This window comes from Bos indicus, chromosome 3 (assembly GCF_029378745.1).
Source record: "Bos indicus isolate NIAB-ARS_2022 breed Sahiwal x Tharparkar chromosome 3, NIAB-ARS_B.indTharparkar_mat_pri_1.0, whole genome shotgun sequence".
Taxonomy (NCBI): domain Eukaryota; kingdom Metazoa; phylum Chordata; class Mammalia; order Artiodactyla; family Bovidae; genus Bos; species Bos indicus.
In genome coordinates, this window is record NC_091762.1 from 108315725 (window position 1) to 108329006 (window position 13282).

Genomic DNA, 13282 nt, shown 5'->3' on the forward strand with positions numbered 1-13282 from the left:
GCTTTCCAGGTTTCCCCCTTGCGGTCCCGGCCGGAATTCAGCGGCTAACTGTGGTCCTTTCCGTCGTGCTTGCGGCTGCCAAGGTGACGGCAGCGCAAGCCCCGCTGAGGAGACTTTGGGTTAGTGATTTGCGGGTCTGACCCGTCTTCCTCGCGTCTGGTGCCTCTAGAGCGGAACTTCGAACCCCCGGCAAGCAGAATACGAGGCAGATTCTTCACCGCGCGGGCGGAATTCGCGGCCCAGCGAAGTCTCCGCGGTGCCCGCCCCGCCTCACCCCTTTAGCGCTCACCAATTGGAGGCTCGAGCTCAGCCCCCACACTGACTAAACCAACCAGAAGCTTCAATGGGAGGCGGAGCCCGTATCTTCTCTTTCCTCCGGAAAGCGGAAGCGGAAGTGACGTTCGGGGAAGGTGGGGGCAATCATGGTGCCGCTGGGGAGGGGAGAAGCTGCTGCCGCCGCCGCCGTTGCCGGGAGCCGCGGAGGTAAAAGGCGAAACTAGACGCGGCCTGGGCTGGGGACTTCCCGGGAGGCACGGGACTTAGGCTTCCTCCTGAAGCATTTTCCAGTAGGGACCCCAGACCGGTTACCATAGGGACCCCACCCCGCCTCCGTTTCCATGGGGATGAGTATCCAGCCCCCCTCCCCTGTTTCCATGGAGATCCGGACCCTGCCCCTCTTCTCTCGGCTTGGAGCCCCCCAGCCTGACTTCGGGTGTTTTCGGGTAGCCTTTGACGGGGGACCATCCCAGACAGGTTCCTTTTCCCAGGCTCCTCTTAAGGGTGCTCCGTTTGTACTTCTCGTTTGCCACCCTCAAAGCTCCTGGTCTTGTTTGTTCCGGACAGTTGGTCTCCGCGTTGCCGCCTGTGGTGCTGGGGCAGCCCAGTGGGGCCCCCGGTGCTCTTATCTCTCCTCTCAGATGCAGCGAAATGTGCATCTACCGGGTTGCGTAAGCCAGAGCAAGGGGTCGGGCCGGTTCCTCCCGGATCAGATCCCCTGGCCTGTCTCTGGTAACTACCACTGTGTCTAGCCGCCCTACCGAGTAAAGGTTCACTTTCTGATCCGAAACAGAAGAGAAAGATAAAGTGCAAAGCCAGACTGAAAACTAAAAGTGATGTACTAATTATTTGTAAATTCTCTATTCTGTCTGCCAAACCCGCGTTTGTGGAACCGGTGTGTTTGCAGGTAAAAGAAGAATCAGTATTCCAGAACAGGAAAACTTGAAGTTTGATATTTTCCCCAAGAGAGTATATCCTTCCAAGAGGGTGTATCTGCAAGTCTTTCATTCATTTAACTGATATTTCCTGAACTCCTCATGCCTAGGGACGAAAATAAGACTCTTTATTCCCTCATTTCAGAGAGCACCCTATAAAACTTAACTTCTAGTGGACACCAGATTGTTTTAGGAGATTAATAGATAAAGTGATCTTCATTAGATATACCTGATTAGGGGTCAGCTCCACTACCCAGAAACTGAACCATCTGTTTTGGGATGAAGAGAACAGATTCACCCTTGATTCCTCTGCTGTGGTCAGACATTGCGTTTTAACATACATTATGTCTTTTACTCTGCATAACAGTTTTGTGAGAACAGGAATTAGCAGTCCCACCCTATGTAAGTGAAAAGTAAGGCACAGAAAGTTACCCAGGCAGTAAGTAGGAAAGCCAGGATTTGTGGCTAGGTGACCCTACCTTCAAAGCCCTGCTTCTTCCACCATAGACTTACTGCCTCACTGTTGCATTTGGAGTTTCCTTTCTTTAAGATTTATAACAACTCAGCCCTGAAACAGTTTGTCCCTGTTTCGCCTTAAGTATTTTGACTCACCTTCACAGTGTTTGGCAGTAAGGCACATTTGGAAGGTCTTATGAGCTGCTACTTATTATTTCCATTAAAATTTTTTATTTTATTTATTTATTTAAAAAATTTCTTTGGCCACACTAAGTGGCTTGTAGGATCTTAGTTCTCAGACCACAGATTGAATCTGGGCGCTCTACAGTCCTAACCACTGGGAATTCCCATTACTTCCATTTTTTAAAAAAGGCATTGTTTTTCCTTCAAAATGACTTGATAGTTTTCAACTTAAAGAAGAAATTCCCAAAGAAGATGTTTTTCATTGCTCTGGCCTGCTCTTATATGGAGAGCAAAAAGAGTCTCGTGACTGCTGTGAAGGTGAGGTCCCTGGGTCCTGTGGTTTATGACTTTGACTCTGGCTTTGTTCTCTTGTAGACAGGTCACTGCCTTTCCATTTCTCACAATTGGGCTGAGCACAACTGAACCATGGGGGACCACAGTCCAGACGACAGCATCAGCTACTTTGAGGTAGAGGAAGATGAGCTGACCCCCGATGACAAGATGCTCAGGTTTGTGGATAAGAACGGACTGGTGCCTTCCTCATCTGGAACTGTTTACGATAGGACGACTGTTCTTATCGAGCAGGATCCTGGCACTTTGGAGGATGAAGATGACGATGGACAGTGCGGAGAACACTTGCCTTTTCTAGTAGGGGGTGAAGAGGGCTTTCATCTAATAGATCAGGAAGCAATGTCCCAGGGTTACGTGCAACACATTATCTCACCAGATCAGATCCATTTAACAATAAACCCTGGTTCCACGCCCATGCCAAGAAATATTGAAGGTGCAACCCTCACTCTGCAGTCGGAATGTCCAGAAACAAAACGTAAAGAAGTAAGTAAAGCAGTGGGTGAGGGCCCGGTTTGGCTTTGGGGAGGGTCCTTAAACCACACTAGATGGCAGTTTCAGCCAGGGAGTATCAGAGCCCCTGGAATTAGGACCTACAGTGGCTTTCCTTAACAGTATATGCTTCGTGTTTTGTTGTGACTCTTTTCTGAAACTTTCAGTGTGTATGGCTATGTTGAAATCTGGGAAAGCTAAATTGCTACTTTTCCAAATTTCCTCCTCAGATCATAAATAAAATAGACATCTCACGGAGGTAAATCCATGTCTCTGATGCGGAAATAACTGCGTTGTGTAAAAATGCTTTGTTTTGGAGAAATGAGTGTTTGCTGGAGTATGCTTTATTAGTGAACACGTAGTGGACAATGAAGGCTATCTTTCTTTTGTAAGAAACTCGAGCAAGAGGCCGTATATCTAAAAGTTTTCATGCTTGTGTTTAGCTAGTGCGCGTAAGGTAACTCATTCTTACAGTGCTTTGAAAACTGTAAAGCTTGATACAAAGTGGTGATAATTAGCAGAGTAAAAGATGTGGTTTAAAGGTAGTGATATACATTTTCCAGGAACTAATTGCAGGTCAACTCGTAGATCCCTGGTAGTTAAAATGCCAGGGACTAACTGTCAGATGTTGCTAAACAGCCATTGGGTAAATCATTTTGCAAAATATTTTTCTCTTTTACTGTAATTCAGGTCTTGAAACTGGAGAATTTGATTCGTGGCATATGGTTTTCCTTTGCTAGGCTTAGAATCTCAGAGCTGGAAGGGAGACCTAGTGAGACCATCGTGTCATACCTCCCACCTCATGCAGAAATCTCTCTGCAGCAGTTTCTCTGGTCTCTGCTTGCATACCTCCAGGATGATGAGAGCACAGTGTTCCACAGTTCAGCCTAATACAAAGTTTGTTGGCCAGCTCTGATTGTTAGAAAGCTTTGGCTTATATGAAGCCAAGAATCTGCCTTCCTGCAGCTGCTGCCCGCTGGTTCTAGATCTTCCTTTCTGAGCAGTGAGCTAAACCTTCCTCCCACAGAGGGCAACCCATTAAGGTAGTTAAAGATCATGGGTTTCTCTACATCTTCTCCACTGACTTTAGTGTCCCTCTTATGACATCTTCCCCTAGTTTCTCAGCATCCTGGTCACTTTTCATTGTATGAGTTCCAATTTTCCGGAGTCCTTAAAATTTGTAATTGAAGACAGTCTCAGAAGTGTGAGTCAGCTGGCACCAAATACCATGCGACTCTTATCTCTTCATCTGGACACTGTACTACAATTACTATATGGCCTGTATTTTATTGGCAATGACATCTTACTGTTAGCTGACACTTGAAAATCTCTAGACTGTTGTTTCTTAGCTGGGGATAGTTTTGTCCCCCAGGAAACATTTAGCAATGTCTGAGGACATTTTTGGTTGTCACCTTGGGGAAATGTTACTGGAACCTATTGGGTAGAGTCCAAAGATCCTGTTAAACATTCTAGTACACAGGAGAGCCCCCTACAACAAACAATTAATTGTCTGGCCCTAAATGTCAATTAGCTGTATTCCAGTAAAATTCTACTTACAGGAGAAAACAGGCGTTGGGTTTCCTAGACTACCCCTAGACTAGAACACAGGGAGCTGTGGAAGAGAAGAATGAAAAGATAGCAGACATCCAGACGTGGAAGGCAGTGATAGCATGCAGCGGGTCTGGACTGTGTTCTGGAAGTGCACTGAAGGTGTCTGAGCCAAGGAGTGATGTGGTTAGAGTAGCATTTTAGAAATGTTGCTCTGATAGCCGTGGCAGCTTGATTGCCTGGTTAGAAGATGGTTTCAGTTTAGGTTTGGGATTTCCTTTGAGTCTGATGAAGGTTAACATGGAAAGAATCCAGAGCTTGTGTTGACGTATAAGAGAATGTGGTTTATTATTGAAATTTGAAGAACGAGTGGTAAATTGAGTCTGATTCAAAGGATTTAAATGGCACCCCACTCCAGTACTCTTGCCTGGAAAATCCCATGGATGGAGGAGCCTGGTAGGCTGCAGTCCATGGGGTCGCTAAGAGTCAGACACGACTGAGCGACTTCCCTTTCACTTTTCACTTTCCTGCATTGGAGAAGGAAATGGCAGCCCACTCCAGTGTTCTTGCCTAGAGAATCCCAGGGATGGGGGAGCCTGGTGGCTGCCGTCTATGGGGTCACACAGAGTCGGACACGACTGAAGTGACTTAGCATAGCATAGCGTAAGCATGTTGAGTGTCTTCTCTCTCTTAGCACAGTGGCCACACAGATGACTCGTGGAGCTTCAGATCTCAGCAGTGAGTTAAGTAGTTCATGTCCACTGTGATAGGTACTTTGAGGCCTCTTCAGAGTGCTCTATGCAGGCTGAGGAGAAAGCAGCTAACTCTCCTGTCCCCCTTGCCCTCCAAGAATGGTGATTCCATTAACAGGGATCAAGAGGGGAGGAAGAGGAGAATATTTGGTGGGGAAACTGGTGAACTGGTTGGAGTATATTGAATGTATAGTACTTGGAGGAAAGTCAAGTGAACAAATTGAGAAGCTGTTTGGAAATGTGGATCTGAAGTCAAGGAAGGGGTTTGGGATGAGAATTGTGGATCCATGAAAGTGCAGTAGTTCAAACTGTGGGCAAATAACCTAAGGAGAAGAAGTAAGACTTGTTCTGAGAATTTAAGGGTTAGAAAGAGAAAGAGGAACCAGAGATCACATAGTCCCAGAGATGGGTGGAACACACAATGCTGTGGAAGCTGAGGGAAGAGGGACTTCAGAAATATGAATATTCTTTTGTGACCCTGAAGAGGGATCGAGGGGCTGAAGATGAGCCATTAGTTCTGCTGCTTGTGCAGTTGATCACCTCGTGGGAAGACGTGCACCGGAGGCTGAGGCCAGATTTCAAATGATGGAGAAATGAGTGGGTGGTGAGGAAACAGGAGGCAGGAAGCATCAGGGTTTCTCTCTCTCTCTCTCTCTTTTTTTAAATAGGGTAGTTGGAGGAGGAAAAGTGATGAGGCAGTAGTAAGTAAGGGGATTGGATCATTGTTTTAGCAGAGGAAATCTGAGCATGGCTCAGGGCCTAAACTTCGGGCCATCCTCAGTTAATGATTACTATGTGAGAGTTTTTCAAGAGCAGATGTTTGGGAAACATTTAAGTTAAATCAAGACAGAGATTTGTTTATGAATATGGGATTTCTCAAGAGCTTTTGATAATAACCAAGAAGGAAGGAAATGCAGAATTCTCCAATTATTTTGAACTTGCGAAATCATTTTTCCAGGTCTTATTTCCATGGTCAGTGTTCTGTGGAACACGTTTTGGGAATGCTGATCTAGGCAGAAAAGGAGGAGATGGTAGGGAAGGGAGGGTTATGCAACCAGTGATACGAGCTGTCACTTTTCCACTCCGTCCAGCTTGCAAGCCTGGTTTACCATTCATGTCTTTTGATCCTTGATAATCATGTTGAATAAGACAAGTGCCTTGTTCAGTCCACCATGGGTTTAGCCCACTGTGCTTTCTTTTCCTCCCACCATGTTTTCCCATTCTATCCATGAGACCTACATGGAAGGTTCTAGAAACGCATTGAAATCATTAGGTGTGGGGTTGGCTGGGGGTTGAGGGAGAAGCTACAGTGGCTTTCAGTCTTTGAAAGTTGTGCTAAATGACCAGACATTCAGTAGACTCGCCTTCCTGGAGCACCATCATAAATGTAGCTTTCGTTGTAACAGCGATGTTCTTTTATTTCTTGGCATTTAAATCCATTTAATTGGTATGAAGAGGCCAATGTTTATGACTGACTGATAACATTCTTCATGATTTCTTTACATTCCCCCCACCTCCACCTTTAAAAAAAAACGACAAAAAACCGTGGTCTTTTTCTGCATCTCTATGCCCAGGTGTTACTCTTAAGAAATCAAATTATTTGATAGCTAGTCTTCTTGGCTTCCTAAGCAGCTTGTTTTCTGAGTCAGATTCTGGCTTGATTTTCCTGTTTACCTTAGATTGTTCCATTGTTTGCTATAGTGTGTGGTTGGCTTACCTGTTACTCCATTTTTTTCTCCCTTGTGCTTGTTTTGTGCAAAAAGAAACCAGCCAGAGCCTTGCTGCAGATCCTCCCTTTTTCCGCAGGGCCACTGGTCATTCCCACCCAAAGTGCACCTGTCTTATTCTTGTACTTGCTGCTTTGCTGCTGTCTGCCTGTTGACTTGTTATTGTTGTTCAGTTGCTAAGCTGTGTCCGACTCTTTGCGACCCCATGGATGGCAGTGCACCAGTCTTCCCTGTCCTTCCCTATCTCCCAGAGTGTGCTAAGACTTAAGTTCATCGAGTCAATGATTTAGAAGCTCGCAAATCAGAACATCGTCACTCTGACCTGTCAGAATGACAGCCTGTCATTCTCAGGGTCAGCATTCTTAAGAATTGCTCCTTTAATACCTTTTTACTCCAGGTTTCTAAGCAGCTGTGTTTCCTTTCGTCGGTTCATGCAGTCACTTGGTTTCCTAAGCTTTTTTTACAGCTATGCCCTTCCCAAGACCTTTTCAGGACTGTCGGGTTACTTCCTCTGAACCACATCAGTGAATGTGTCTCCCCGCACCCCTGAACTGACCTTGCACTTCTCTGCTGCATGGTTGGCCAAGAAGGGTGAAGAAACCCAGGAGTCACATACCAAATATGCTCTTTATGATGCACCAGAGTGTCCCAGAGCATTGATTGGGAGAAAATATATTTTTCTGCCAAGAAGCACAGCTATAGGGATGCTTAATGAATTGGGTTGCTTGCTATGTTGGTCAGTGACATTCCAAGAGATCTTTTTTTTTTTTTAGTGTGACAAATTTAAGATATAGAATAAGGGGGAAAATTTGACTCCAGTGTTTCAAAGCCTTTTTGCGATGTGCCCTTTACCGTGGGGACCCAGTTCCAATCTCATTGCTCATTATGAATCCCTACGGCCGTGTGAGGATCCTCTGAGACAAACCAGGTTGCTGCTGACTCTGCAGAGGGGACCCGCCCACTTTTAGTCTTTGCACACCGTGATTATATTCCTTTACAGGTTCCCTTGTGAACTCTCACAGAATTGCCCTGCAGAACTAGGACAGAGACAGTTTCTGCTTGAAATGCTAGTGTTGAGGATCTGTTCATTCTTTCCACAAGCTTTTATTTATTGAGTATCATCAGCGTTTGTCAAATATCAGGAAGGACAAAGAAATAATCCCTGCCCTGAGGGACTCTGGGGGGTCCGGAAGGAAGACCGCTGAGGCCGAAGGCGCAGCGTTCGGTAGGAAACCAGGGCTGGAAGCATTTTCCCTTGCCAGCAGATGAAGCCAGTTGAGCGCTCTCTCCTGCATGCCGCTTGCGTGTCACATACTTCTTCTCAGCCATCAGCATTTCCATCACTGAGGCCCACTGGCTTGGAAGAGAGACCAGGGTGGCTTTACATTCCAACTGGTTTTCCAGCATAATGCTGCAGGAATAACAGTTCTCAGACTTACATCGTACATAGGCTGTACCTGTTGAGTATTGCTAATATTTCGATGTAGGACATTGGAGAAAGAATCTGAATGTTCATGTTTTTCTTTTATTTAAATCTAGCTTTTTCTTAAAATTGTTTCCTCTGTGATGTACACAGGGATAAGTTAGACCTCGGTCCCATCTTTGTTCTGGTATATACTAAGTGGCCTTGGGCAAGCTGCTCCGTTTCCTCTTTTGTAAAATTGAAATAGAAATATCTTGTCACTTTTTGTGAAGGTGAAATAAGATTTATTCAGTTATACATGCACAACAGGGGGTGCATAAAACGTCCAGGATCGTGCCTGGTGCCTGGTGGTGGCTTGGTGAAGGTCCGCTCTTCCTAAAGGCCCACGTGGTTCTTTTTTCTTCCTTTTTAAAAAAATTTACTTCTGGCAGCACCGGCTCTTTGTTGCTGCGCTCAGGCTTTCTCTAGTTTCGGAGTTGAGAGGGCTCCTCTTTTTTGCAGTGCACGAGCTTGTCCTCGCAGTGACTTCTCTTCTTGTGGAGCATGGGCTCTAGGGCGTGCAGGCTTGAGTAGTTGCGGTTCCCAGGCTCTACCATGTGGATTTAGTGGTTTTGGCACATGGGCTCAGTTGCTCAGTGGCACATGGCATATTCCCGGACCAGGGATTGAAGCTGTGTCCCCTGCATCTGCAAGTGGCATCTTATTCACTGTACCACCAGGGAAGTCCCCCACATGGTTCTTGAAGGACGTATGGAAGGACGTATCCTCCTGTTGAAGAAAAGGTTAAACTGTTTTTGTTTGGAACTCTTTGGGAAGCGTTTTCTCCTGAAACAGCATTATAGATTGTGTGTTTGGGTACCCTGGAGCCCAGTCACCCTTGACTTGCTGAACTGTCTTATTAATACAGTTGTGGAATGTGACCCACCATTTAGAACCATGTTTTACAAGGAGAACATGTTCGTAGTCCCTCTGCAGGGGCTCTGGGTGCAGCCCTTGCCACAGGTAACCGTCCATACATTCACCCTCCTCCCTTGGGCTTCTTGGCCTTACTGAGAGCAGGCCCCCCAAACTTCCTTCCCTGGTGGGCAGTTGGGGTACCAGGCAAAGGTGGGACTCTTTTTAAATATTGTTTTAAAAAACTTTTTACAATTGAGATAAAGTTGACATGCAATATAATGATTCCGTATTTGCAAATATTACAAATGATCACCATAATAAGTCTAGTTACCATTTTTTTTCTCGTGATGAGAACTTTAAAAATCTACCGTGTCAGCAACTTTTAGATAGACTATACATATCTATTAACTGTAGTTACCATGCTGTGCACTACATCCCCATGACTTACTTATTTCAGAAGCTCAGGGCTCTTACAGCTAAAGAATGAGGACTCCTGTTTTGCTGGCAGTGGCAAGAGGGTTAGGTGGCTGGCATCTTTTGAGTGCCTGCTACGTATCAGGCACTGTGTTCAGGATTCTGATAGTTTTGTATTTTCGTAATGATCTGAGGCAAGAATCGTACAATGAAGCCCATTAGCTATGAGAAGGGCTGAGACATGAAGGGCAGCAGGGTGGCACTGGTTCCCTAAAGGTACAGGGTTGAGGCATGGAGACAGTATGTGAATTCAGCTCTGTGGTGGGCAGTGCAGAGCTCTTCCATTTCTCCTTCGAGCTCTTTGGTTGCATTTGATGGAGTGGGAGAGAAGAGATCACTGACAGTGTGGGGAGAGAGTTGCTGGGGAGAGGGATGGGAAGGAAGGGGCAGAGCCAGGCTGAGGATTGATTTATAAGTATGTTCAGGTGCTCGGTGTTCAGAATCAGAGACTCCCTTTCCTTACTGACAATGGCGCTTTTAGTGTGTGTGGGATCTAATTCTGCTGGACTCATTTCTTTTTCCTCCAGCAGAAACTCAGCTTTTTTTCTCTTCTTGATTTTTTTTTCCCTCCCGTGCACCACGTGGGGAGCTTAGTTCCCTGACGAGGGATTGAACCTACACCCCCTGCAGTGGCGTCTTAACCACTGGACGCTAGGAAAGTCCCACTTCTGAATTTTTTTTGAAGCTATTTTCTTCTAGAATTCCAGTGTTTAATTTTCTTATTTTTGCTTATCTCATTTCACCTTTCCTTCTCTGCTTTTATTAACTTACAAGGGCAAAATCATCTTTGTTAAATATTTCTCTATTCTAGAACTACTCAGAGCACTTTATAAGTCAACATCTGAAAACTTTTATGCCTCCTGCCCTTTATGAACGGAGAAGGCAATGGCACCCAACTCCAGTACTCTTGCCTGGAAAATCCCATGGATGGAGGAGCCTGGTGCTGCAGTCCCTGGGGTTGCTGCGAGTCGGACACAACTGAGTGGCTTCGCCTTCACTTTTCACTTTCATCATTGGAGAGGGAAATGGCAACCCACTCCGGTGTTCTTGCCTGGAGAATCCCAGGGACGGGGGAGCCTGGTGGGCTGCCGTCTATGGGGTTGCACAGAGTCAGACACAACTGAAGTGACTTAGCAGCAGCAGCCCTTTATGAAACATTAGACCCCATCCTCAGTGATCCCAACCTGTGCTGTATCTGAGCTCCCTAACTCCCTAATCAGCAGCTGTTTAAGTGATGCAGTACTTAAGCTCTTTTGGAGAAATGTGTTTTCCAATGGAATCTTTGGTGACATGTTCATATTACAGGTACTCTAGTTAATTTCTTAAAAATTTTTTTTTAATTTTTAAAATTGTTTGTTTGTTTTTGGCTGCACCAGGTCTTCTTTGCTGTACACGGGCTTTTCTCTAGTTGCGGAGAGTGGGGGCTACTCTGTGGTTGCGGTGCACAGGCTGCTCACTGCAGTGGCTCCTCTTGTTGTGAAACACGGTCTCTAGGCGCTCGGGCTGAGTTGCTCTGCTGAATGTGGGATCTTCCCAGATCAGCAGCGATCGAACCTGTGTCCCCTGCATTGGCAGGCAGATTCTTATCCACTGCACCAGCAGGGAAGTCCTCTACTCTGGTTAATTTTGACAGGCCAGTTAATTATGTGTCCCTCAAGTTCTTTACAGAGAAGGCAATGGCACCCCACTCCAGTACTCTTGCCTGGAAAATCCCATGGACGGAGGAGCCTGGTAGGCTGCAGTCCATGGGGTCGCTAAGAGTCAGACACAACTGAGCGACTTCACTTTCACTTTTCACTTTCACGCATTGGAGAAGGAAATGGCAACCCACTCCACTGTTCTTGCCTGGAGAATCCCAGGGACGAGGGAGCCTGGTGGGCTGCCGTCTATGGGGTGGCACAGAGTCGGACACAACTGAACCGACTTAGCAGCAGCAGCAGCAGCAAGTTCTTTAAATTCAGGTTGGGCAACACCTCCTTTGAGAAGTTGTTCTTTTTAGTCATCCCCAAGCTTGAGTTTTTCTTCAGTCAGTTCAGTTCAGTTCAGTTCAGTCGCTCAGTCGTGTCTGACTCTTGGCGACCCCATGGACTGCACGCCAGGCTTCTCTGTCCATCACCAACTCCTGGAGCTTGTTCAAATTCATGTCCATCAAGTTGGTGATGCCATACAACCATCTCATCCTCTGTCGTCCCCTTCTCCTGCTGCCTCCTGGGTTTTTCTTAGTCTTTTTCTCTATATTTCCCTATATTCTAACATCTGTACATTTCCTCATACCCTATTGTTCTTGTCTGGGTCTCTTCTCGACTTTGAGCTTCTAGAGAGCAGGAGCCATTTTTTCTGTATTCCTATCTCCTGGGCAATATAATCCCTGGAACAGAACTTTTTTTGAATGCGTACACGCGTGAAAAACTTTAATTGTATTTAAATGTACCAAATGTTGCAATACGTCTGCTGAGTAAGGAGGTTTTTTGCAACTTCCTGCTCTGATCCAGTTTGAGGTGGTTTGTTTTCCCTTTTTGTGATATTCGATGCTGTTTAAAAACGATTCTCAAAGACAGTATTGGCACTTGCATTTACTGCCTTCTTCCAGACAGGGTGAGATTGCACACTTGTTCAGTATAGTACTGGGGAGCACTTGCTTTGACAGCCATGTGTCCCACCATTAAATCCACACACCTTCCTCAGGCTGTGTCCTCTCCCCGGTCTCTCCCCTCCGCTGTTTTGTGTAAGAGTAGTTTTATTCATTATCTCCATCTCCTCTGTTTCCCCCAGCTTCTCAGCCTGGTAAGTCCTGGCTTCTGCTCTTACCCTTCACTAGTCTTGCTGGACTAGTTCTGATCTTGTGAGCTGAGTCTTAAGAAATGCTTCCTCAGTCACCTCTGCTAAATTTAACCTGGTTGACCCTCCTCCTTGAAACTCTGTCCCTTTGTTACTTAGAGCCCTTGCCCCTACTTTCCTCAACAATGAGTCCTGTTGGTTTAGTTTTGTTTGTTTAGTCATCTGTTCCTTCACTCAACAAGTCTAAGTCACTTCTCCAGAGGCTGGTGCCTGAGGCTGTGACAGTGAACTGGTCGAGCTGGACGTGGTCCTTGCTCTCCTGGAGCCTACTACAGTCTCACTGGAGAGGAGCGGTTCATTGTTTAATTTTACAGATGTCTGCTTGGTGCTTTCTGTTCTCCAGCTACTGCTGTGCCTAGCATCTAAACAAATAATTATGTAAATTATTTAGCTATATGATTATTTCATCTTACTGGTATTCTGTGCTTTAAAGACATCAGGATGCCATGTGCTCTGCTTAGTCGCTCAGTTGTGTCTGACTCTTTGCAACCCCGTGGACGGTAGCCCACCAGGCTCCTCTGTCCATGGAGATTCTCCAGGCAAGAATACTGGAGTGGGCGGCCATGCCCTGCCCTCTTCCAGGGGATCTTCCCAACCCAGGAATTGAACCCAGGTCTCCCGCACTGCAGGCGGATTCTTTACCGTCTGAGCCACCAGGGAAGCCCAGGATGCCATGAAAACCTGTAATAAGAATTGTTGTTTAGTCGATGAGTCGGGTTCAACTCTTGTGACCCCATGGACTGTCGCCCACCAGTCTCCTCTGTTCATGAGATTTCCAAGTCAAGAATACTGGAGTGGGTTGCCATTTCCTTCTCTGAGGGATCTTCCCAACCCAAGGATCGAACTTCCGTCTTCTGCTTGGAAGGCAGATTCTTTACCGCTGAGCCAACTGGGAAGCCCCTATAATAAGGATACCTCTTCTCATTCGGGGAG

The 13282-nt window shown here is 46.1% G+C and overlaps 1 protein-coding gene across 2 annotated transcripts in view; it reads left to right on the plus strand.

Annotated features, from left to right (window-relative positions):
- The first annotated feature begins 380 nt into the window (after positions 1–380).
- MTF1 (metal regulatory transcription factor 1) overlaps positions 381–13282 on the plus strand; it is a 40499-nt gene continuing 27597 nt past the window's right edge. For both annotated transcript variants that reach the window (XM_019957800.2, XM_019957801.2), the window contains exons 1-2: positions 381–483; positions 2226–2684. In XM_019957800.2, the coding sequence (XP_019813359.2) occupies positions 2277–2684 (408 nt within the window). In that variant the 5' untranslated portion in view covers positions 381–483; positions 2226–2276. The remainder of the gene's footprint in view (positions 484–2225; positions 2685–13282) is intronic.